The sequence below is a fragment of the Tachyglossus aculeatus genome, chromosome 20 (assembly GCF_015852505.1).
Source record: "Tachyglossus aculeatus isolate mTacAcu1 chromosome 20, mTacAcu1.pri, whole genome shotgun sequence".
Taxonomy (NCBI): Eukaryota; Metazoa; Chordata; class Mammalia; order Monotremata; family Tachyglossidae; genus Tachyglossus; species Tachyglossus aculeatus.
In genome coordinates, this window is record NC_052085.1 from 17,124,790 (window position 1) to 17,151,576 (window position 26,787).

At 48.6% G+C, this 26,787-nt stretch overlaps 2 protein-coding genes across 4 annotated transcripts in view; one reads left to right on the forward strand and one right to left on the reverse strand.

Moving 5' to 3' along the window:
* Positions 1-765: 765 nt before the first annotated feature.
* Positions 766-1,374, forward strand: LOC119941245. Its single transcript, XM_038761620.1, has one exon. The coding sequence runs from the start codon at positions 766-768 to the stop codon at positions 1,372-1,374; it is 609 nt and encodes a 202-aa protein (XP_038617548.1).
* An 11,197-nt stretch (positions 1,375-12,571) lies between these two features.
* CHST10 (carbohydrate sulfotransferase 10) overlaps positions 12,572-26,787 on the reverse strand; it is a 34,273-nt gene continuing 20,057 nt past the window's right edge. For all 3 annotated transcript variants that reach the window (XM_038762024.1, XM_038762025.1, XM_038762026.1), the window contains 2 exons: positions 23,527-23,632; positions 12,572-15,127 (listed from right to left, as the gene is read on the reverse strand). In XM_038762024.1, the coding sequence (XP_038617952.1) occupies positions 14,590-15,127; positions 23,527-23,632 (644 nt within the window). In that variant the 3' untranslated portion in view covers positions 12,572-14,589. The remainder of the gene's footprint in view (positions 15,128-23,526; positions 23,633-26,787) is intronic.

Consider the following 26,787-nt stretch of genomic DNA (forward strand, 5'->3'; position numbering starts at 1 on the left):
GCTTAATAAATGCCATTATTAACACACCCACACCCCAGACCTCACGCAGTCCAGAATATAAACCTCAACACTTGAAGTTCTCTAGCGCTATTGCTGCAGCTGAAATGTCTTCCTGGGAAAGGTGGTCTTATCATCATCAATCGTATTTATTGAGCGCTTACTATGTGCAGAGCACTGTACTAAGCGCTTGGGAAGTACAAATTGGCAACATATAGAGACGGTCCCTACCCAACAGTGGGCTCACAGTCTAAAAGGGGGAGACAGAGAACAAAACCAAACATACTAACAAAATAAAATAGAATAGATATGTACAAATAAATTAAATAAATAAATAAATAGAGTAAAAAAAATATGTACAAACATATATACATATATACAGGTGCTGTGGGGAAGGGAGGGAGGTAAGATGGGGGATGGAGAGGGGGACGAGGGGGAGAGGAAGGAAGGGGCTCAGTCTGGGAAGGCCTCCTGGAGGAGGTGAGCTCTCAGCAGGGCCTTATGCCATTATTATTATTATTACTATTACTGACAAATTCAGATTTTTCAATGAGCGTGGGAAAATACTAAAACCCTTGAAAAAATGTGTGAGTTTAACTAGAACTCCCATTCCTGGCCACTCCCTGGGAATGATCAGGAGTTCACACTAGGCTGACTGACCTGTGGACACAGAGAACATAATCAGAATGCGTGAACTTGCCCATCATGGTTCTGTGCTCTCCTTATGTAAGGCGAGTCTTACCCTCTGAACTAGATCTCTGCTTCGACATGGCCAACGACATTCATCTGGAGCTGATCCTGGCCTCCCTGGAGGCGATGGGGGACATTGTCAGGAGGCTGGAAGAGGTTGGTTTCCTGTTGTGTCTCGAGGATCTAGAACAAATGGAGAAGGACATGGAAGAGATGGTCGATGCCCTCCATGAAAACGACCAGCTAGTGCGAGGCCTGGGCCAGCTTGGGCAGAGCGTTGCTATGTACATCCTGGCCCATGCCTGGACCGCTCTGTGCGAGCTAGGCCCCAGGAGAATCCAACTGACTCTGCGACGCGCGATGGACGGGCAGCGTTGTGAACTTGATTGCACCTCAACACTGCTGACGGCCAGACAAATTCAGCGCCGTCTCCGGACGATGGACTCGGACCACATGCTTAGCAAGCTCCGGGGCCTGCAGGGACTCTTTCGTAAGACTAGGCCTCCCGAAGGCTTTGGGAGTGTGGCTACCGACCCCGTTGTGGTGACCGTGCTTGGGAGGACCAATATATTCGGCCTCCTGGCCCGGGCAGAGAGGTTGGTGGAGCGCACCTTGGGGACGGGCAGTTTTGGCGACCTGGCGATGCTGAAGAGCATTTCGGAATTGCTGATTCTCCGGATCTTCTGACTGGTGGGAAACCTTCCCCACGAGGATAGCATAACACGCTCACTCAGGATGGTCTGCATTGTGTCCAGACAGAGCTCTCGGCTGCCAATGCACAGTCCTTACTACCCCCTTCCTAAATATAAGAATGATGGCATTTATTAAGCACTTACTATGTACAAAGCACTGTTCTAAGCGCTGGGATCACTAGCTGTCAGGCAGGGCCTGCTGAATGCAACTCTCTGGGGGTTTTAAGTCTGGGGTCTAAGCTTGGGAGTCAGAACTCATGGGTTCTAATCCTGCCACCGCCTCTTGTCGGCTTGGGCAAGTCACTTCACTTCTCTGTGCCTCAGTTTCCTTATCTATAAAATGGGGATGAAGACTGTGAGACCAACGTGGGACAACCTGATCACCTTGTAACCTCCCCAGCGCTTAGAACAGTGCTTGACACATAGTAAGCGCTTAACAACATTATTATTATTACTATTCAGGAAGGAGCAGGAAGAGGGAAGAGCTTTTGGAATAAGAGAAACCTTCCTCCAGGAGACAACATGGGATACTTGATTTCAAGTAGATCACGTCTTGGAAACCTTCTGCTAGATCAGTGCATTTTCTCTTCCCCTCCTCCCGCCAACTTCGGTGTGACTGCTCTAGGACCAGTTCTGTTGGGATTTATCACTGGCCGGGAAGATTTTAGTCCATCGATTTAGGGAGTGCCTTCCGGACTTTTAATCCATTCACAATAAAACACGTTCCCTCCAAAATCTGGATCTTCCTGGCTTGGTTTCTGTCTTCCAGGATTCACGGTCTTAGGTGGGGAATCATTTGTAGGCCGGGCAGGGCTACATGGGGCAAGAAGAACTCCCATTCCCACACCCAGCTTTACCCTTGAATGTGGGGGGTGGCAGAGGGAGGGTGCGGAGTGGATAGTTGGGACTCTTCTCTCCCTTGAATGATTCTGGGGGAATGTTTCTGCTTCCAAAAGCCTCCATCCCACACCCTCATCCCTCATGCAGTCCAGAATATAAACCTCAACACTTGAAGTTCTCTAACGGTATTGCTGCAACTGAGACGTCTTCCTGGGAAAGGTGGTCTTATGAAGTGTGAAACCCCTTAAAGGCAAGCATGGAAAGAAAGATATCCCTTAAGGAGGGATCCTTATCTCCCTCTGGACCCCCAGAGAGTTGCATTCAGCAGGCCCTGCCTGACAGCTAGTGATTCCAGCGCTTAGAACAGTGCTTTGCACATAGTAAGCGCTTAATAAATGCCATCATTCTTATATTTAGGAAGGGGGTAGTAAGGACTGTGCATTGGCCAGCAGATACCCTTAAGGAGGAGGGGCGAAACGGTTTCTGAGCCAAGTCCCGGAGCGGGATGGGAAGGAACCCCTTCTGGACTGTGAGCCCGTTGTTGGGTAGGAACCGTCTCTATATGTTGCCAACTTGTACTTCCCAAGCGCTTAGTACAGTGCTCTGCACACGGTAAGCGCTCAATAAATACGATTGAATGAATGAATGAACGTGGGACAACTTGATTACCTTATATCTACTCCACCCTCTCTCCCCCTGGAAAAGAGAAAGAGTGAGTGAGGGGAGAGAGGAGAGAGGAGAGAGGAGAGAGGAGAGAGGAGAGAGAGAGAGAGAGAGAGAGAGAGAGAGAGAGAGAGAGAGAGAGAGAGAGAGAGAGAGAGAGAGAGAGAGAGAGAGAGAGAGAGAGAGAGAGAGAGAGAGAGAGAGAGAGAGAGAGAGAGAGAGAGAGAGAGAGAGAGAGAGAGAGAGAGAGAGAGAGAGAGAGAGAGAGAGAGAGAGAGAGAGAGAGAGAGAGAGAGAGAGAGAATATGTAGGGGATGAGAGGGAGCAGATGGAGGTAGGGATAGCTTCGTTTAAAGGTGAAGGCCATCAATGGTTTCAGCTGTGTGACTTTGGGCAAGTCACTTACCCTCTCCATGCCTCAGTTACCTCATCTGTAAAATGAAGGGGTTCGCTTCCTCCCTTCAAGGCCCTGCTGAGAGCTCACCTCCTCCAGGAGGCCTTCCCAGACTGAGCCCCTTCCCTCCTCTCCCCCTCGTCCCCCTCTCCATCCCCCCCCTTACCTCCTTCCCTTCCCCACAGCACCTGTATATATGTATATATGTTTGTACATATTTTTTACTCTATTTATTTATTTATTTATTTTATTTGTACATATCTATTCTATTTATTTTATTTCGTTAGTATGTTTGGTTTTGTTCTCTGTCTCCCCCTTTTAGACTGTGAGCCCACTGTTGGGTAGGGACTGTCTCTATATGTTGCCAATTTGTACTTCCCAAGCGCTTAGTACAGTGCTCTGCACATAGTAAGCGCTCAATAAATACGATTGATGATGATGATGATCTGTAAAATGGAGGTTAAGATTGTGAGCCTCACGTGGTACAACCACGATTGATTGATTGATTACAACCTGATCACCCTGTATCCCCCCCAGCGCTTGGAACAGTGCTTCGCACATAGTAAGCGCTTAACAAATACCATCATCATTATTATTATTACCCCAGGGCTCGGCACATTCATTCAATCGTATTTATTGAGCCCTTACTGGGTGCAGAACACTGTACTAATCAATCAATCAATCGTATTTATTGAGCGCTTACTGTGTGCAGAGTAAGTACTAAATGCTTGGGAAGTCCAAGTTGGCAACATATAGAGACGGTCCCTACCCAACAGCGGGCTCACAGTCTAGAAGGGGGAGACAGACAACAAAACAAAACATATTAACAAAATAAAATAAATAGAATAGTAAGCACTTACTATTATTATTATTGGGCTTACAATAGTATTTCAATAATATTAGAAGGAACAGCCAATCCCTCACCACCCTCACCTCTCTTCACAGCGGGAGGAGTGAAAGAAGAAGCAGGACAGGGCCCACTGAGGTGATAACAACGTGAATTAATTACCCATCAACATTTAACGACTTGATAGCGTTCTCCCAGACGCTTTAACGAGTCGCTAATCGCGGCTCAGAACGTGTGGATTGCTCTCAGCTAGGAGCTGCCGAGTCGCAGCAATAATAATAACAATAATGGCATTTATTAAGCGCTTATTGTGGGCAAAGCACTGCTCTAAGCGCTGGGGAGGTTACAAGGTGATCAGGTTGCCCCAAAGGGGCCTCACAGTCTTAATCCCCATTTTACAGATGAGCTCACTGAGGCAGAGAAGTGAACTGACTCGCCCAACGTCACACAGCTGACAATTGGCAGAGCTGGGATTTGAAACCATGACCTCTGACTGCAAAACCCGGGCTCTTTCCACCGGGCCACACTGCTTCCTTTAATAATAATGTTGGTATTTGTTAAGCGCTTACTATGTGCCAAGCACTGTTCTAAGCGCTGGGGGAGATACAAGATCATCAGGTTGTCCCACGTGGGGCTCACAGTCTGAATCCCCATTTTCCAGAAGAGGTCACTAAGGCACAGAGAAGTGAAGTGACTCGCCCAAAGTCACAGAGCAGGCAATTGGCAGAGCCAGGATTAGAACCCAGGACCTCTGACTCCAAAGCCCTGGCTCTTTCCACTGAGCCACGCTGCTTCCTTTAATAATAATGTTGGTATTTGTTAAGCGCTTACTACGTGGCAGGCACTGTTCTAAGCGCTGGGGTAGATACAAGATCATCAGGTTGTCCCCCGTGGGGCTCACAGTCTGAATCCCCATTTTCCAGATGAGGTCACTAAGGCACAGAGAAGTGAAGTGACTCGCCCAAAGTCACACAGCAGGCAATTGGCAGAGCCAGGATTAGAACCCATGACCTCTGACTCCAAAGCCCGGGCTCTTTCCACTGAGCCACGCTGCTTCCCTTAATAATAATGTTGGTGTTTGTTAAGTGCTTACTGTGTGCCAAGCACTGTTCTAAGCGCTGGGGTAGATAAAGGATCATCAGGTTGTCCCACGTGGGGCTCACAGTCTGAATCTCCATTTTCCAGATGAGGTCACTGAGGCACAGAGAAGTGAAGTGACTTGTTCAAAGTCACACCGCAGGCAATTGGCAGAGCCGGGATTAGAACCCATGACCTCTGACTCCCAAGCCCGGGCTCTTTCCACTGAGCCACGCTGATTCTCTGTTCCAGTGGATTAAACAAGGATAAAGCAAGGGCCTGAGAGTCCGTCCTTCCTTCCTTTTCCTTCCTTCCTTCCTTTTCCTTCCTTCCTTCCTTCCTTCCTTTTCCTTCCTTCCTTCCTTCCTTCCTTTTCCTTCCTTCCTTCCTTCCTTTTCCTTCCTTCCTTCCTTCCTTCCTTTCCTTCCTTCCTTCCTTTTCCTTCCTTCCTTCCTTCCTTCCTTCCTTCCTTTTCCTTCCTTTTCCTTCCTTCCTTCCTTCTTTCCTTCCTTCCTTCCTCCCTTCCTTCCTTCCTTCCTTCCTTCCTTTTCCTTCCTTTTCCTTCCTTCCTTCCTTCCTTCCTTCCCTGCACTAAGCGCTTGGGAAACTACAATACAGCAATAAAGAGACACCATCCCTGCCCACAACGAGCTCACAGTCTAGAGAAGCAGTGTGGCTTAGTGGATAGAGCACGGCCTTGGGAGTCAGAGGTCATGGGTTCAAATCTCGGCTCTGCCACTGATTCATTCCAATTGCATTTATTGAGCGCTTACTGTGTGCAGAGCACTGTATTAAGCGCTTGGGAAGTACAAATCGGCAACATATAGAGACGGCCCCTACCCAACAACGGGCTCACTGATCAGCTGTGTGACTTTGGGCCAGTCACTTGGCTTCTCTGTGCCTCAGTTACCTCATCTGCAAGATGGGGATTAAGACTGGGAGTCCCACGTGGGACAACCTGATTACCTTGTATCTACCCCGGCACTTAGAGCAGTGCTCGGCACATAGTAAGTACTTAATGCCATCATTATTATCATTATTAGAGACAGACATCAATACAAGTAGACATCAATATAAATAAATAAAATTACAGATATAGACATAAATATAGACTGTGAGCCCACTGTCTTTTAGACTGTGAGCCCACTGTTGGGTAGGGACTGTCTCTATATGTTGCCAACTTGTACTTTCCAAGCGCTTAGTACAGTGCTCTACACACAGTAAGGGCTCAATAAATACGATTGATGATGATAAATGCAGTGGGGCGGAGGGGGGGGAAGAGCAAATCAGGGTGAGGCGGAAGGGAGTGGGAGATGAGGAAAAGTGAGGCTTAGTCTGGGAAGGCTTCTTGGAGGAGGTGTGCCTTCAATAAGGCTTTGAAGGTGGGAGGAGAGACAGTGTCTGGCGGATTTGAGGAGGGAGAGCGCTCCAGGCCAGAGGTAGGACGCGGGTCGGCGGCGAGACAGGAGAGATGGAGACACAGTGAGAAGGTTAGTACCAGAGGAGCAAAGAGGGCGGGCTGGGTTGTAGTAAGCAATAATGATGGCATTTATAAAGCGCTCACTATGTGCAAAGCACTGTTCTAAGCGCTGGGGAGGTTACAAGGTGATCAGGTTGTCCCACGAGGGGCTCACAGTCTTCATCCCCGTTTTGCAGATGAGAGAACTGAGGCCCAGAGAAGTGAAGTGACTTGCCCAAAGTCCCACAGCTGACAATTGGAGGAGCTGGGATTTGAACCCATGACCTCTGACTCCAAAGCCCGGGCTCTTTCCACTGAGCCACGCTGCTTCTCATGAGTAGGTGAGTAGCAACATGAGGTAGGTGGGGGCAAGGTGGTGGATTGCTTTAAAGCCAATGGTGAGGAGTTTTTGGGTGGACAACCACTGGAGGTTCTTGAGGAGCAGAGTGACATGTACTGAACGTTTTCGGTAGAAAAATGATCCTGGCAGCAGAGTGAAGTATGGACTGGAGTGGGGAGAGACGGGAGATTGGGCGATCAGCAAGGAGGCCGATGCAGTAATCAAGTCGGGATAGGACGACTGATTGGACTAACGCGGTAGCAGTTGGGATGGAGAGGAAAGGGCGGATTTTGGCGATGATGTGAAGTGGCTCAGTGGAAAGAGCCCAGGCTTTGGAGTCAGAGGTCATGAGTTCAAATCTCGGCTCTGCCACTTGTCAGCTGTGTGACTTTGGGCAAGTCACTTCACTTCTCTGGGCCTCAGTTCCCTCATCTGTAAAATGGGAATGAAGACTGTGAGCCCCCCATGGGACAACCTGATCACCTTGTAACTCCCCCAGTGCTTAGAACAGTGCTTTGCACATAGTTAGTGCTTAATAAATGCCATTATTATTATTATTATTATTATTATTAAGTGATGGGGTTGAATGAGAGGGAAGAGTCAAAGATAACGCTTAGGTTACGGGGCTTGTGAGACAGGAAGGAGGGTGGTGTCGTCTACAGTGATGGGAAAGTCAGGGGGAGGACAGGGTTTGGGTCGGAAGATGTCTGGGGAGGGTCTGAGAATGAGGCTGGGCCTGGGGCTGAGACTGAAACTGGAAATTGATGGGACTGAGGCTGGGATTTAGGCTGGAATGTCATTATTATTATAAGACACAAGAGTATCGGGTCGGACACGGGCTCTGTTCCACATGGAGCTCACAGTCTAACGGATAGCTCGTTGTGGGCAGGGAATGTGTTTGATGTTATAGTGTGGTCTCCCAAGCGTTTAGTACAGCACACAATAAGTGCTCAAGAAATACGATTGAATGAATGAAAGAATGAATACAGTGCTTTGCACACAGTGTTCCAGAAATACGATTGAATGAATGAAAGAATGAATATGAATGAAAGAATGAATACAGTGCTTTGCACACAGTAAGCATTCAATAAATACCATAATAATAATAATAATAATAATAATAATGGCATTAGAGAAGCAGCATGGCTCAGTGGAAAGAGTCAGTGGAGTGGAGTCAGTGGTCATGGGTTCAAATCCCGGCTTCACCAATTGTCAGCTGTGTGACTTTGGGCAAGTCACTTCACTTCTCTGTGCCTCAGTTACCTCATCTGTAAAATGGGGATTGACTGTGAGCCCCCTGTGGGACAACCTGATCACCTTGTAACCTCCTCAGCGCTTAGAACAGTGCTTTGCACATAGTAAGTGCTTAATAAATGCTATTATTATTATTATTATTATTATTATGTGCAAAGCACTATTCTAAGCGCTGGGGAGGTTACAAGGTGATCAGGTGGTCCCACGGGGGGGGCTCACAATCTTAATCCCCATTTTACAGATGAGGTAACTGAGGCCCAGAGAAGTGAAGTGACTTGCCCAAAGTCACACAGATGACAAGTGGTGGAGCCGGGATTCAAACCCATGAACTCTGACTCTAAAGCCCGGGATCTTTCCACTGAGCAACGTTGCTTCGCCATTATTATTAGTAACAATATTTACGGATATTTAATCCCCAATTACAGATTTGCAGAGAAATTAAGTCATTTACTCAAAGTCACAGAGCAGGCAGTTGGTGGATTTGGGACACCCATCTCCATGTTTTGTTTTGTTGTCCGTCTCCCCCTTCTAGACTGTGAGCCCGTTATTGGGTAGGGACCGTCTCCGTATGTTGCCGACTTGGACTGCCCAAGCCCTTAGTCCAGTGCTCTGCACACAGTAAGCGCTCAATAAATACGATTGAATGAATGAATGAGGGGGAACTGGTTGTAGGAACTGGAATAGGAGCTGGAGATGAAGCTGGAAATTGAGCCGGGGCTGGGGGTGGCCTGGAATTGGGGCTCCAAATGGGCTGAGGCTAATGCTGGGACTGAGGCTGGAAAAGGATTAAGGTTGGAGTAGACTCAGCCCCCCTTTTCCTCAGCTCCCCGATCCCCCCGACTCGCTCCCTTCACTCTACCCTCATCCCCATCCCACAGCTCTTCTGTATATATGTGCGTAGCTATAATTCTATTTAGTTCTATCAATGCCAACTTGTACTTCCCAAGTGCTTAGTACAGTGCTCTGCACACAGTAAGCGCTCAACAAATACGATTGAATGAATGAATGAATGCCTGTTTACTCGTTTACCCAGAGAAGCAGCGTGGCTCAGTGGAAAGAGCACGGCCTTGGGAGTCAGAGGTTGTGGGTTCCAATCCCCGCTCCGCCACTTGGCAGCTGTGTGACTTTGAGCTCTGGGCCTCAGTTCCCTCATCTGTAAAATGGGGATTAAGATTGTGAGCCCCATGTGGGACAACCTGATCACCTTGTATCCCCCCAGTGCTTAGAGCAGTGCTTTGCAGATAGGAAGTGCTTAACAAATACCATCACTATTATTATTGTTTTGATGTGTATACATATTTATAATTCTATTTATTTATGTTGATGCTATTAATGCCTCTTTACTTGTTTTGATGTCTGTCTCCCTCTTCTAGACGGTGAGCCCGTTGTGAGCAGGGATTGTCTCTGTTGCTGAATTGTACTCTCCAAGTGCTTAGTACAGTGCTCTGCCCACAGTAAGTGCTCAATAAATACGATTGAATGAATGAATGGAGCTGGGGTGGGGGCTAGCTCTGAGCCTGGAGGTGGAACTAATACTGGAGCAGGGAATGGGGCTGCACTGAGGATGGACCTGGGACTGGATTTGGGGCTATATCTCCCATCCTATCCCGACTGGATTATCATCATCATCATCATCAATCGTATTTATTGAGCACTTACTGTGTGCAGAGCACTGTACTAAGCGCTTGGTAAGTACAAGTTGGCAACATATAGAGACAGTCCCTACCCAATAGTGGGCTCACAGTCTGAAAGGGGGAGACAGAGAACAAAACCAAACATACTAACAAAATAAAATAGAATAGATATGTACAAGTAAAATAGAGTAACAAATATGTACAAACATATATACATATATACAGGTGCTGTGGGGAAGGGAAGGAGGTAAAATGGGTGGGGATGGAGAGGGGGACGAGGGGGAGAGGAAGGAAGGGGCTCAGTCTGGGAAGGTCTCCTGGAGGAGGTGAGCTCTCAGTAGGGCCTCAGCATCCTTTCTGATCTCTCCCCACTTCAGTCTATACTTCACTCTGCTGCCCGGATTATCTTTCTACCGAAACGGTCTGGGCATGACATCCCCCTCCTCAAAAATCTCCAGTAGTTTCCTATCAACCTTCGCATGAAGCAAAAACTCCTATTGGCTTCAAAGCTCTCCATCACCTCACCCCCTCCGACCTCACTTCCCTTCTCTCCTTCTCCAGCCCAGCCGCACCCTCAGCTCCTCTGCCGCTAATCTCCTCACCAGGCCTCGTTCTCGCCTGTCCCGCCATCGACCCCTGGCCCACGTCATCCCCTGGGCCTGGAATGCCCTCCCTCCTCATATCTGCCAAACTAGCTCTCTCCCCCCCTTCAAAACCCTACTGAGAGCTCACGTGTCTTCCCTTTCTAGACTGTGAGCCCATTGTTGAGCAGGGATCGTCTCTATTTGTTGCTAAATTGTACTTTCCAAGCGCTTAGTACAGTGCTCTGCACACAGTAAGCATTCAATAAATACGACTGAATGAATACAACGTAATCAGGTTGGGCACAGTCCATGTCCCACACTGGGGGCTCACAGTCTCAATCCCCATTTTACAAATGAGGTAACCGAGGCTTAGAGAAGTTACGTGACTTGCCCAAGGTCGCAAAAAGCAGACAGGTGGCAGAATCGTGATTAGAACCCACATCCACTGTCTGAGCCCTCCTTTCCTGTGCTCCCTCTTCCCTCCCCATCACTCCAACTCCTTCCCTCTGCTCCACCCCCTTCCCCGCCCCACAGCACTTGTGCTTATTTGTACGTTTATTACTCTATATTGATGTGTATATATCTATAATTCTATTTTGATGCTCCTTATGCCCACTTGTTTTGTTGCCCGTCTCCCGCTTCTAGACGGTGAGCCCGTTGTTGGGTAGGGCTTGTCTCCAACTGTTGCCGAATTGTACTTTCCAAGCACTTAGTACAGTGCTCTGCACACAGCAAGCGCTCAATAAATGATCGAATGAATGGGATTGGGGGTAAGGCTGGACTGAGGCTTTGGCTGGACTGGAACCAGAGCTGGAACTGAGGCTGGACAACAGGATGGGGGAATGGCTGGAACTGGGGGTGAGGCCAGAGTTAGGACGGGGACTGAGGCTGGAAGTGGGATTTGAGCTGGGGCTCTTCGCCCCAACCCTGCCTTTCCGCCCAGGCTCCGTGATACCCAACATGACATCTCCCTCCTAACCCAGCCTGAAGAGGAAGCAGTTTGGGCGATTCTCCAATAAGGACTTAGTCGACCACCAGCCTTCTCCTCGGTTTCCCACGGGAGTAGCTGTCAGGCAAAGCGTGTTCAGCAGGAAGTGGAAATTGTTGTCCTCTTGCGGAAAGGCATCGAGCGGCGATGAAGGTGGAACAGTTGTGTCCTGGGGAGGCTCAGGAAAGCTCTCGCTCAGCTTCTTCAATAGTTTCAGGGTGGCTGGCGGCAGTGGCAGACAGGTGGGCAAGTTAAAAAATATTTCCCTTTCTTGGGAAGCAGTGAGTCCCGGTGGAAAGAACATTGGCCCCGAAGGAAGACAGCTCTGCCACTTGTCCGCTATACGACCGCGGGCAAGCCACTTAACTTCTCTGCGCCCCACTTTCCTCAGTTACCTAGCCTCCCTCCTAATTAGACTGTGAGTACCATAAAGGACAGGGATTATATCTGACCTCGTTAACTTGCCAGCATTAGAATAGTGCTTGGCACACAGTAAGAGCTTAACAAATACCATAATTATCAGTCGCTGGTATTTACTGAGCCTCCACTTTGTGCAGAGCACCGTCTGAAGAGCTTGGGAAAGTACAGTACAACAGAGTTGATAGATGTGATCTCTGGCTACAGAGAGCTTACTCTCTACGGGGGAGGCAGACATTAAAATAGATGACGGACAGGGGAAGTAGACGATCTTATTTATGTAAGTTCTGTGGGGCGCTTACGTCAACGCGGAGGGGAGGTGGAGAGAGGAAATAAAGGGCTTAGTCAGGGAAGATCTCATGGAGGAGATGTGCTTTTAGAGGGTTTGGAAGGTGGGAAGATTGGTGGACTGTCAGATATGAAAGAGGAGGGAGTTTCCGGACAGAGGGTGGATATGGGAAAGGGGTCTGCAGTGGGATAGATGAAATTGCGGTAAAGAGAAAAGGCTGATTACGTTGCTGTCAGAGGAGTGTGCGGGCTGGGTTGTAACAGGAGACCAGCAAGGTTAGGGAATAATAATAATAATAGTGCTACCATTAAGCAGAGTAGGAGGCTGGCAACATGCCACACTCTGCCCGGTTGATTTAATGTCTTCCCGACGAGAATCGCAACAAAATAAGCTTTGGCATCCATTCCACAGTCTTTCTAAAGAGAAATTCTACATTTTATTAGGTCTAATTTTAAGGCCTAACTTCTCCATATATTATTATCCACATTATTACATTTTAAATCCACAGAGGTAATCTATCAGCTCATTAGCTCTGAAATGTACTGAACCATATACCCGGCTATGACGCCAGATGAAAACAACCAAACCGTTACATCCTTTAAGAACTAAAACGCTTCGGACACTGTAACTGCTGCTTTGTCACAAAACACAGTAGCCCTTGATGTCCACTGCCGCTGACGGGCCGGTTAGCGACAGCGTCTTGGAGTCCTTCCTCCTACTAAGGAGGAATCCCAAGATGCTGCTGGGATTTGGTCCTGCGATCCTAGACTTGGCTTTTTTCTGAACTGCAGCACATCAGGTTTGGCACGTGATATTTTATTTTCCTGTATTTTCAGTTCCACAATGCAAGCTACCTTTCAGCCACCCTCAAGGCCAGTGACACTGCCTGTAGGAGACGACAGACCGCTCCGGCGGCTTCCGGGTTAATTTGCCGGGTAGCTCGTCTAATACCACGGTACTCGGGGTACGCCTACCTTGAGGGGGTCTCCCTTCGGCCAGGACAGGTCCTAAAACGGTCTCTTCTGGCCCACTTATCTGGGGCAAGACCGGTCAGCTCGGGGTAGCCGTCTGCACCACTGACAGTCGCGGGGTTTTATTGCTGGTGAAACCAAACTCACACACCTTAAGCCATCGGAACGGGAGTTCCCGCTCTCTGCCTGTCACTGAGCTGAAGACAGGGGAATTCCTCAGGGCTGGGATCCCACCTTTAACCCAAGAGTGAGTCCCTAGGGCCAGGCTGGGGCTTTATATACAAATGGGGTTCAGGCAATTCTCTTGATACTGAATTGGAAGGAAGAAAAGCTGCCCTTCTGGCCGGAGCCAAGTACGAAGAAGGGCATCTGTGAAAATGAAGATCCTGTCTTTCTTCCCCTCAGGAGCACTGCCGCCCCACATTCTCATGGTCCCAGCCAAAGCTCTGTCTCCCCGGGGAGAGGTGCTACTCCAAATGGAAAAGCGCTCTGCCCTGACGGGAAAAGTGCTCTGCGCTGGGATAACAATTCCACCCCCGGCAGGAGTCAGTTATAATGCTCCAGGGTTGATTACTGCTGTCACTGACAGTAACCCAAACTTTTCTCGAGGCTTCAAACACCACTCCTTCTCTCCATTTGGAAGGCATGCCCTCATTGCAACATAGAATACTGGCCAATTTGGAAAAACCGAAGAAAACCGGACCTTGGAGTTTCAGGGTTCAGAACGGTGTTGTGGCAGGAGGATCGTGTCTACCAAATCTACTGTACTTTCCCTAGGGGTTAGTTCAGTGCTCGGCACACGGTAAGCACTCAATAAATACCCTCGACTGAATGACGGAAGCGGTGAGTGCCACTCCGCAGACACGCTTGCTAGGAAAGGAACTTCCCGAAAATGCCCTTGTGATGGATTCGACGTCTGGGGTGAATCAGATCCTCTCTTACCCAGCCACAGCATGCCCACCCTACCCCCCGGCCCCCACTCTGGGGATGACTGCCACAGAGGTATAATTTGATCTCTGAGTTTTGGTCCCACTTTATCCTCCGGTTTTCACATCCTCTTATACCTCTCCGATCCTCCTGCAGCCACTAGCCTCCCTGACTGATGATTCCCAAGCGACAAAGCCCACCTACAGTTCATTCAATTAGGTGGGGGAATAAAGCCACTCCTGCCAAGGGGCCGCTTTTACTTCGTGTGACTTTTCTTCACCATCTGGACAGTGTGCTCGTCCTCTTCTTTCCTGAGGTAAGCAGAAGGCATGGGCCCTTAGTCGCTCTTGCCTGGAGGTCTCCCCCATCCACGGTACGGTCTGTAACGAATACACTCGGCTGGGAAAAGAGCCATCTGGCCGCGGGAACAGTCCGGAACCTGCGGAAAAAAGGTGCAGTCCCGGCTATGTCAGTTCTGGCTTCCGTGTTGCACGATAAAGATATTCCAGTCCCCGGATCCCAGGCATCAGTTGAGCAAAAAATCTGGCTTCCGGTATCCAAAAAGTTTAAAGTCTCCTTCGAAACGGGCGTACAGGCGGCGGATATCCCTTTTGCTCACTCCCAGGAAGTAGCGCTCCACCTTGGTCCGGTTGTACACTGTAATGCCAGGCGGAATGGTGGGATAGGACACGAGATGGCCTATCCCGGCTTCCTTCAGGATATACGGAGCATCCTCCTCCAGGGTCTCGTGGTGCCCGATTACACTGTACTCGATCTCACACGGGGCGCAGAGCTCTACGTAGGTGACCCAGTGAATGATGTGGTCTCCGAACTGGAGGTCCAGCCGCCGGTGGTTCGGGTCCCCTAGGTACCGCACGAAGTCCTCAAACTGAAGCCCTCTCGTCTCCGTCCGGTTCCTCCTGTATTTCCTGATAATGTCCGGAGCGATTTCATGCCGGTACCACGGCTCAAATCGGGGGTTCTGGACGAACTTGTCCTTGAACGCGGAGATGAGTCTTTCAAAGGGGTCTCTCACAATAAGAAACTTGAAGTATGATTTCAACCTGGGGTGGGGGGAAGCCAGAGGTCACATGGGCTGGAGGAGTCAAGGGGAGAAACATTTGTAATTTAGGGCAAAATTTCTGCCTAGCAGTTAATAATATTAATAATAGCATTTCACTTCACTTCTCTGTGCCTCAGTTCCCTCATCTGGAAAAAGGGGATTAAGACTGTGAGCCCCCCGAGGGACAACCTGATCACCTTGTAACCTCCCCAGCACTTAGAACAGTGCTTTGCACATAGTAAGCGCTTAATAAATACCATTATTATTATTATTATAGCATTTATTAAGCACTTTACTATGTGCAAAGCACTGTTCGAAGCGCTGGGGAGGTTACAAGGTGATCAGGTTGCCCCTCGTGGGGCTCACAGTCTTCACCCCCATTTTACAGACAAGGTAACTGAGGCAAAGAGAAGTGACTTGCCCAAAGTCACACAGCCGACAAGTGGCAGAGCTGGGATTTGAACCCATGACCTCAGACTCCAAGGCCCGGGCTCTTTCCACAGAGCCACGCTGCTTCCCCTAAGAAGTTAAGAAATCTGGACGTTGACCAATTCAGAGGAACAGCGAGGCCTAATGGAAAAAGCACGGGCTTGGGCGTCCGAGGACCTGGGTTCTAATCTTGCCCCGCCACTTGTCTGCTGGGTGACCTCCGACAGGTAATTTACCTTCTCGGTGCCTCAGTTTCCTCGGCTCTAAAATGGGGATTCAATATTGGTTTTTCCTCCTACTTAGTGAGGAAAGTGAGGCCCAAGTAAGACAGGGATTATGTCTGCCCCGATTACCTTTCATCACTTAGAACAATGCCTGACATAAACGGACACAAGAATGATGAGTATGATAATCACTTGCCACTTGTCTGCTCTGTGACCTTGGGCAAGTCACTTCAATTCTTGCCCAATTCTTGCCAGGAGATTCTGACACCTGTCTACATGTTTTGTTTTGTTGTCTGTCTCCCCCTTCTAGACCGTGAGCCCGTTGTTCGGTAAGGACCATCTCTATATAATAATAATAATAATGGCATTTGTTAAGCGCTTACTATGTTCAGAGCACTGTTCTAAGCGCTGGGGGGATACATGGTGATCAAGTTGCCCCATGTGGGGCTCACAATCTTAATCCCCATTTTACAGATGCAGTAACAGGCTCAGAGAAGTTAAGTGACTTGCCCAAGGTCACACAGCAGTCATGTGGTGGAGTCGGGATTCGAACCCATGACCTCTGACTCCAAAGCCCGTGCTCTTTCCACTAAGCCACGCTGTTTCTCATATGCTTCTCTATATGTTGCTGACTTGTACTTCCCAAGAGCTTAGTACAGTGCTCTGCACCCAGTAAGTGCTCAATAAATACGATTGAATGAATGAACGAATTCTCTGTGCTTCAGTTACCTCATCTGTAACATGGGGATTGAGACTGTGAACCCTCCGTGGGACAAGGGACTGTTTCCAACCCGATTTGCTTGTATCCACCCCTGCGCTTAGAACAGTGCCTGGCACGTAGTAAGTGCTTAACAAATACCAACATTATTATAATTATTATAACCATAACAATAATTTTCCTCCTGCCGACTTCAGAATGGAGAAGCTCTGAGCAGGGATTTTTCTGAGTTTGTCCATCACTCTGCTTGGAATTCCTTCCCACCCTTCCCTACCTTGATCCCAAAGCCCACACCTAGCCAAGCCCCCAAGCCCTATATCCACTTCCTTAGTTCTTGAGAGCTGCTAACCTCTATTATTTCAAAATTCACCCTCACCAGCTACAACTCTATCCTCTCTTCTACTCCCCCGGAGGGCAGGGACCATGTCCAATTCTCAACTCTGTATTCTTTCCCAGTGCTTAGTGCAGTGCTTTGCACGCAGTAAGTGCTTACCTGCTCTCCCTCCTACTTAGATGGTGAACCCTGATTATCTTGTATCTACTCCAGTGCTCTGCACAGTGCTTGGCACATAAGTAAATGTTTAACAAATACCATTGTTAGTATTATTATTATTAACTATTATTATTAGAGAAGCAGCGTGGCTCAGTGGACAGAGCAGGGGCTTTGGAGTCAGAAGTCACGGGTTCAAATCCCGGCTCAGCCAACTGTCAGCTGTGTGACTTTGGGCAAGTCACTCAGTTCCCTCATCTGTAAAATGGGGGTTAAGACTGTGAGCCCCCTGTGGGACAACCTGATCGCCTTGTAACCGCCCCAGTGCTTAGAACAGTGCTTTGCACATAGTAAGTGCTTAATAAATGTCATTATTATTATGATTTTTAAGACATACTGCTCCGGCGCAGCTGCTACTACTACTCAGCAACAAATATTCTACCTCCTTCCCGAACTCCCCGCCAACTATTCTACACCTCCCACTTCCTCCTCCATGCCCTTGTTGGAAGAACATGGGGCTGGAGTCAGGAGACCCGGGTCTGCCACTAGCCTGCTGTGAGACCTTGGGCCAGTCACTTAACTTCCCTGGGCTTCAGATTCCTCACCTGCGAAATGGCGATAAGATACCTGCTTTCCCTAGCTCTTAGACTGTACACCCCACGTCGGGCAGGGCCTGTGTCCAGTTTATTTTGTATCCCCCACAGCGTTTAGCCCAGAGTAAGCACCGAATGAATACCATTTAAAAAGGTCCTACATCCTTACCTCCCCCACTACTTTGCTGGTAAAATTATACATCAATAATTTAATTAATTAAAATTATTAAACACTTTCATATATTAAACGACAAATTATTTATATTAATGTCCACCTCCCTTTCTGGACTGTAAGCTCATTGTAGGCAGGGAAGGTATCTAGTAATTCTGTTGTGCCAGACTCTCCCAAGCGATTAGGACAGTTTTTGCACACAGAATGCGCTCAACAAAACCACTGATAAAATAAATACCATCCTGGGTGAACTTCTCCAAGTCTTTCCTTGGCCTCATCAGTCCTCTCATTCATTCATTCAGTTGTATTTACTGAGCGCTTACTGTGCGCAGAACACCGTACTAAGCGCTTCGAAAGGACAAGTTGTACTCTTCTAGTCTTAGTCCCTCTTCCTCCACCTTCCCCCAACTGCCTCGAGAGATTTCCCACTCCTTTTAAATACTGCGTTTGACTGTCTCTCCCGGGGACTGTAATAATAATGATGATGATGGCATTTGTTAAGCGCCTACCATGTGCAAAGCATTGTTCTAAGCGCTGGTACGCTCCTTAAAGGAAGGAATGGTGTCTTTTACCTCCACTGCACTCCCTCAAGTGCTTATTTCAGTCTAAGCACACGGCAGGTGCTCACTAAATACAATTCATTCATTCATTCCATCGTATTTATTGAGTGCTTACTGTGTGCAGAGCACTGTACTAAGCGCTTGGGAAGTACAGGTTGGCAACATATAGAGGCAGTCCTCACCCAACAGTGGGCTCACAGTCTAGATTGACTATACAATTGACTATACTACGGAAAGAAATATCCTGCCCGTTCTTCCGACTCCCTCACTCTCCTCCCAGCCTCTGTCCCCTCTGTAGCCTGAGGGCTCCTGTCTTCCCAGAATCATGCTTCTCTTCCCCATCCCTTGGGATCAGTGGTATTTGTTGAGCACCGACTGTGCGCAAAGCATTGTACTAAGCATTTGGGAAAGTAGGATATAGTAGATGGGATAGACGTGACCTCTGCCCTGAAGGAGTTGACACTACCGGGGGAGATGAACACTAAAATACACTGCAGGCAAGGGAAATGGCATAACCTCTGGATATGTAATGTACACAAGTGCTGTGGGGCTGAGGGTGGGGTGAATATCAAATAATAATAATAATGATGGTATTTATTAAGCGCTTACTATGTGCAAAGCACTGTTCTAAGCGCTGGGGAGATTACAAGGTGATCAGGTTGTCCCACGCGAGGGCTCACAGTCTTCATCCCCATTTTCCAGATGAGGTAACTGAGGCCCAGCGAAGTGAAGTGACTTGCCCCAAGTCCCACAGCTGACAAGTGGCGGAGCCGGGATTAGAATCCATGACTCCTGACTCCAAAGCCCGCGCTCTCTCCACTGAGCCATGCTGCTTCTCAAATGCTTAAGGAATATCCATGCGAGAGCAAGGGGGACTGGAGGAAATTAAAACTCTCAGCTCCTCCCTTCTTCCCCCTCCAACAGCCATCTTCAACCGCTCACTCTCCAATGGCTTCCTCCCCACTGCTTCCAAACGTGGCCATGTCTCCCCTATCGTAGAAACCCTCCCCACGGTTCCCTCCAGTTATCGCTCCATCTCCCTACTACCACTCCTCTCCAAAATCTTTGAGTTGTCTACACCCGCTCAAATTCCTCCCCTCCAATTCTCCCCTGACCCTCTCCAATCCAGCTTCTGTCTCTTTCACTCCACAGAAACTGCCCTCTCAAAGGTCACCAACGATCTCCTTAACAAATCCAATGGCCTCCACTCTCTCTTAATCCTCCTTGACCTCTCAACTGCCTTCGACACTGTAGACCACCCCCTTCTCCAGGAAACGTTATCCAGCCTTGGCTTCACTGACTCTGTCCTCTCCTGGTTCTCCTCTTCTCTCTCTGGCCGTTCATTCTCCGTCTCCTTCCAGGGCTCCTCCACTGCCTCCCACCTCTCCTAACAGTGGGGGTCCCTCAAAGTTCAGTTCTGGGCCCCCTTCTATTCTCCATCTACCTCCACGATCCTGGAGAACTCATTCGCTCCCACGGCTTCAACTACCACTTCTATGCAGATGACACCCAAATCTACATCTCCACCCCCTCTGCAGTCTCACACTGCCTCCTGCCTTTAAGATATCTCTACTCAGCTGTCTCCCGTCACCTCAAACTTAACATGTCCAAAACAGATCTTCCCACCCAAACCCTGATCTCCCCGAGACTTTCCCATCACTGTAGACTGTGAGCCCGCTGTTGGGTAGGGACCGTCTCTATATGTTGCCAACTTGTACTTCCCAAGCGCTTAGTACAGTGCTCTGCACACAGTTACCACTCAATAAATACGATTGAATGAATGAATTTAGGTGGCACCACCATCCTTCCTGTCTCACAAGCCCGTACCCTTGGGGTTATCCTTGACTCCTCTCTCTCATTCCACCCACATAGTCAATCCATCACCAAATCCCGCCGGTCCTCCCTTCACAACATCGCTAAAATCTGCCCTTTTCTCTCCATCCACATTGCTATCACGTTACTACAAACACTCATCCTATCCCTCCTGGATTACTGCATCAGCCTCCTTGCTGACTTCCCAGCCGCCTCACTCTAGTCCAAACTTCACTCTCCCGCCCGGATCATTTTTCAACAAAAACATTCCGGACACGTCACCCCGCTCCTCAAAACACTCCAGTGGTTGCCCTACCTCTGTATCAAACAAAAACTCCTCTCCACTGGCTTTAATGCATTCCATCACCTTGCCCCCTCCTACCTTCACCTTGCTTCTCTCCTCCTACAACCCAGCCCTCACACTTCTCACCGAGCTTTGATCTCGCCTGTCTCGCCACTGACCCCTCGCTCACGTCCTCCTCTAATCTGACAACCACTCTCCCCTACTTTAAAGCCTTATTGAAGGCACATCTCCACCAAAGAGGCCTTCCTAGACTTCCTAGCCCCACTTTTCCTCATCTCCATCGCCCTGACTCGCTCCCTTTGCTCTCCGCTCCTCCCAGCTCCAAAGCACTTATGTACATAGCTGTAATTTTACTTGTACTGATGTCTGTCTCCCTGACTCTAGACTGGGAGCTCACTGTGGGCAGGGAATGTCACTGTTTTTTGTTGTACTGTACATTCCCAAGCGTTTAGTACAGTGCTCTGCACCCAGAAAGCGCTCACTAAATACAAATGAATGAATGACTGAATGAAATGAGGGCCCTCTCCCTTGCTCTGGCAAAGCACCAGAGACGTTGGGGGTAACCAGCTGGAAACAATTTCTACTTAAAAGAGCACTTCTACTGCCTTAACTGCATCAAGGTCCTCACTGACCTCCCTGCTTCCTGTCTCTACCCTCTCCAATCCATACTTCACTCTGCTGCCCACATCGCTTTTCTAAAAAAGAGTTCAGTTCCCGTCTCCCCGCTCCTCAAGAACCTCCAACGGCTGCCCGTCCCCCTCCACGTCAAACAGACACTCCTTACTATCGGCTTTAAAACCTTCAATCCGCTCAGCCCCTCTTACCTTATTTCTCCGCACACTTCACTCCTCTCCCGCCAACTTACTCACCGTATCTTGACCTTGTCTGTCTCGCCACTGACCCCTTCTCCCCATCCTCCCTCTGGCCTGGAACTCCCTCCCCCCTTCATATCCACAGACCACCACCCTCCCCACCTTCAAAGCCTTATTAAACTCACAATTCCGCGCTCAGAACAGTCCTTTGCACATAGTAAGCGCTTAATAAATACCATCATCATTATTATCTCCTTCAAAAGGCCTTTTGGTTTTGTTCTGTTTGGCTTCTAATGGTATTTGTTATTTGTTCATGGTATTTCGGAGAAGCAGCGTGGTCGGTGGAAAGAGCACGGGCTTTGGAGTCAGAGGTCATGGGTTCAAATCCCGGCTCCGCCAAATGTCAGCTGTGTGACTCTGGGCAAGTCGCAACTTCTCTGTGCCTCAGTTACCTCATCTGCAAAATGGGGGTGAAGACTGTGAGCCCCCCGTGGGACAACCTGATCTCCTTGTAACCTCCCCAGCACTTAGAACAGTGCTGTGCACATAGTAAGCGCTTAATAAATGCCATCATTATTATTATTGTTATTATTATTATTTGTTAAGTGCTTACTATGCGCCAGGCACTGTACTAAGCACTGGAGTAGACAAAATAACCAGGTCGGACACCGTCCATGTCCCACATCATAGTGGATAGGAAGGTGATGGGTTCTAATCGTGGTTCTGCCACTTGTCCGCTGTGTGACCTTGGGCAAGTCACTTCACTGTGCCTCAGTTAACTCATCTGCAAAATGGGGATTGAGACTGTGAGCCCCACGTGGGACAAGGACTGTGACCAACCCGAGTGACTTGTATCCACCCCAGCATTTAGTACGTTGCCTGGTACATAGTAAGTGCTTAACAAATGCCACATTATTATTCTGGGAAGCAGCATGGCCTAGTGGATGGAACACGGGCCTGGGAGTAAGAGGGTCATGGGTTCTAATCCCGACTCCACCACTTGTCAGCTGTGTGACTTTGGGCAAGTCACTTCACTTCTCTGTGCCTCAGTCCCCTCATCCGGAAAATGGGGATGAAGACTGTGAGCCCCACGTGGGACAACCTTGCTTACCTTGTAAACCCCCCAGCGCTTAGAACAGTGCTTGGCACATAGTAAGCGCTTAACAAATACCAACATTATTATTATTATTATGGCAAGTGCTTAAATATCATTATTACTATTGTTGTTATTCCCCATTTTACAGAAGAGGTAACAGACACAGAGAAGCCAGGTAATAATAATAGTACTTGCTAAGCACTTACTACGTGCCAGACACTGTACTGAGCACTGAGGTGGATACAAGCAAATCAGGTTGGACACATGCTGGGGGGCGGTCTCACAGTCTCAACCCCCATTTTCCAGATGAGGTAACTGCGGCACAGAGAAGTGAAGTGACTTGTCCAAGGTCACACAGCAGGAAAGTGGTGAAAGTGAAACCTTCTGACTTCTGAGCCTCTGCTCCATCCACTAGGCCAATTTGCTTCTCTGCCTTCCTCAACCAAGTTCTCATTTCCACTTCTCCCTCTCCCTTCCGCACCACCCTTTTGTTTGGATTTCTGTCCCTTAAGTACTGGACGGCCACCCCATCCTCAGCCCTACAACCCTTCCGCCCACATCCGTAATTTCTTTTAATGTCCATCTCCTCAGGTAGACTGTAAATTCCTTGCGGGCGGGAAACCTGTCTACCGACTCTGTTGTAAGAGAAGCAGCGTGGCTCAGTGGAGAGAGCGCGGGCTTGGGGGTCAGAGGTCATGGGTTCGAATCCCGGCTCCATGACCGTCAGCTGTGCGACCTTGGGCAAGCCACTTAACTTCTCTGTGCCTCAGTTCCCTCATCTGTAAAATGGGGGTTAAGACGGTGAGCCCCACGTGGGACAACCTGATCGCCTTGTATCCCCCCCAGTGCTTCGCACATAGTAAGCGCTTAACAGATACCATTATTATTATTACTGTACTCTCCCAAGCGCTGAGTACGTGCTCTACCCACAGTAAGTGCTAATAAATACCACTGATTGATTAACGAGAGAAATATGCTTGGGTTTAGCAGAGACAGAAAACTCTTATGGTTGCTTTCCACACTTGTCCCCCTCCCAGGATTCCCAGCGATAGTAAAAGGAGTTCAAAGTGAGCCACAAGTGAGTGGTTTTTTGGGTCCAACAACTCTACCGGCTCCATTTCGGGGAACGTACACCGTTCGTTCCCCACTGGTGGTGCGTCCGCCCCTTCCAAGGGGAAAGCTCCTCTTACCGCTTCTGGACTTCAGAGTCACTGAAGGAAGACAGACGTGGCAGGCCGTTCTTCTCGTGGTCATGGACGAGGCTCTCCGGGATCTCTCCGATGGACGGGAAAGCTCCTGGAGGGGGGGAGATACAGGCCCACCATCACCACCGACACCGGAACAGCTTTCAACTTGGTCTGGAGGGAGGGTTGTCATGGGGCGGTTGGTTTCCTTCCAGTTTTTCTGGAGAAAAGTACTTCAGCCTCTCCCTGATCCCTGCCCTCCATCTCCAATCCAATCCAAATCCAATGACAGTGATCTCCTAGGCACTGGGAGGAGCCACTGACAAAAGGAGGAAAACCCTTGGCCCACACAAAATTAACTAGAGTCAGTTCTGGGTGCGATAATCAGATCCTGCCACCCTCAAGCTATGGCTTTTGAAAAGTCAATTTAAGGTTTTTACTGAGCACTTTCTCTGAGCAGGGCACCGTACTAAGTGCTTGGGAGAGAACAACAGAGAAAGAAGACACAATTCCAGTACACTGTAAGCTCCTGGAGTGTAGGGATCGTGCCTACCAACTCTATTATTTAGTAATAATAATAATAATAATAATAATAATGGCATTTATTAAGCGCTTACTATGTGCAAAGCACTCTTCTAAGCGCTGGGGAGGTTACAAGGTGATCAGGTTGACCCACGTGGGGCTCACAGTCTTAATCCCCATTTTACAGATGAGGTAACTGAGGCACAGAGAAGTTAAGTGATCTTGCCCAAAGTCACACAGCTGACAATTGGGGAGCCGGGATTCAAACCCATGACCTCTGACTCCAAAGCCCGGGCTCTTTCCACTGAGCCACGCCGCTTCTCTACTTGCCTAGGTGCTTAGTTCGGCACTCTGCTCACAGGAAGCACTTAATAAATACCATTGACCGATTTGGGGAGAGGGCCTGCGGCCATTCCGGCCACCTGAGCGGAGAGACAGAAGGGAGGAATTTCAGGCTCAGTCCCATCGGGTAGGGACACAAGTTATCAGACCTGAGCTAAATCCACGCAAACCAAACAGCTCCCACTGGGCTCTTCCAGCCAAAGCAACACGCTAGTTTGAAGAGATTGGCACCTGGATTACACAACTCAGATCCTCAATCCCGAATTATGTACCATGACTGTGTCTGCGCAAAAATCTCCACACACCCCCTAACCCTAGAGGGACATATCACCTGTGTCATGAAATGTTACTGGCCACTGTTTCTGGAGCCACAGATAATCTAGCTTTTCTCCTCTTCTAACATTATTCTGAGTAAATCAACCAATAACCTCCTCACCAACTAAGAAATCCATCCTCACTAAGTGGGTTTTTATCTTGCCGCCTCAGCATGCTACTGTGAGCATGGAATACATCCTAGCTGGGAACCCACCCCCTGAAAGGAATTCCTTTTTAAAAAATAAAAAAAGTGGTAGTTGTCAAGCGCTTACTACGTACAAGGAACTGTACTAAGCACTAGGGTAGATAGCAGATCAATCGTATTTATTGAGCGCTTACTGTGTGCAGAGCACTGTACTAAGGACTTGGGAAGTCCAAGTTGGCAACATATAGAGACGGTCCCTACCCAACAGTGGGCTCACAGTCTAATCTAGACTAGATAATAGTCTAGCAGATAATCAGGTTGGACACAATTCATGTTCCACATGAGGGATACGGTCCCCACTTTCCAGATGAGGTAACTGAGGCACAGAGAAATTATGGGACTTAACCAAGTTCACACAGCAGACAAGTGGCAAAGCCAGGATGAGAGCCGAAGACCACGCTCTTTCCACTATGCTACATTGCTCCTAATTCACTTCCTATCACTGGGGCAGAATGTAGGACAAAAAAAATTCCTAAAAACATCACCAGCCCATGGGTTAGAAACGAGATTATCAGGTTGGATACAGTCCACGGTCCACGTGTGGCTCTTGAGGATACGTTACATTAATTCGTGGGCCACCTCCTTTCTAAATCTTCCCACCTCCAATAACAATATCACCATCTGCTGAGACACAAATCCTCCTAACCTCCCCAAAAAGGGTTTAAGGACTGTCAAGGACAAGCAATTTCAAAGATGACCTCCACCGGCGAGGCTGCCAGCACTGGGTCGAACAATCATATTTATTGAGCGCTTACTGTGTGCAGAGCACTGTGCTAAGCGCTTGGGAAGTACAAGTTGGCAACATATAGAGACGGTCCCTACCCAACAGTGGGCTCACAGGTTCATCATCATCATCAATCGTATTTATTGAGTGCTTACTATGTGCAGAGCACTGTACTAAGCGCTTGGGAAGTACAAATTGGCAACATATTCAGGTTCGGTGGATGAGAATTACCCTGGAGATCTGTTTGGGGGCACAGAGGGGTAGAACGTGCCACGGGCAAACGACAAATCGCCCCGCCAAAAATCTTGGGAAGAATGCAGCGTGTGGAGGCATTCGGCATCGACGATCACCCCTTTAAGGGATGAGGGTACTGGCTTTTACTAGGGCTGAGGGAGAGAAGCAGTGTGGCTCAGTGGAAAGAGCATGGACTTTGGAGTCGGAGGTCGTGGGTTCAAACCCCAGCTCCGCCGACTGTCAGCTGTGGGACTTTGGGCGAGTCACTTAGCTTCTCTGTGCCTCAGTTCCCTCGTCTGTAAAATGGGGATTAAGACTGTGAGCCCCCCATGGGACTGTCTCCCCCTTTTAGACTGTGAGCCCACTGTTGGGTAGGGACTGTCTCTATACGTTGCCAATCCCAAGCGCTTAGTACAGTGCTCTGCACATAGTAAGCGCTCAATAAATACGATTGATGATGATGATGATGATGACAGCCTGATCACCCTGTAACCTCCGCAGTGCTTAGAACAGTGCTTTGCACATAGTAAGCGCTTAATAAGTGCCATTATTATTATTATTATCGGAGGGAAATAACTTCCAACCCTTCCTACAGTGCCGGCTTATGGGGATTGAAGCACCAGTGGCTTAAATTTTATCTGCTCCCCCAAGTTTTAGCTTTGGACATGATGACTCTCGCTGATCTGGGTGGTAGTGCCCTGAGACCCACCGCACGTAGAGACTCTGAACTTAGTCTTTTATGTAATTTCATTGTTTTACTACTTCATCTTCCTTACTGTGCCTGTGGCTAAACCCTTCTCAACTTTATTCTTAGATTGTGAGCCCCTGGAGGGCCAGGGTAATAATAATAATAACAATAATAATAAAGATGATGATGGAATTTATTACATTTATTTATTTAGTACATGGCTAGCTCTCCCCTGTG

Bases quoted from the DNA above. Each gene is read 5' to 3' on its own strand.
- LOC119941245 (XM_038761620.1), top strand. From the start codon at position 766: ATGGCCAACGACATTCATCTGGAGCTGATCCTGGCCTCCCTGGAGGCG.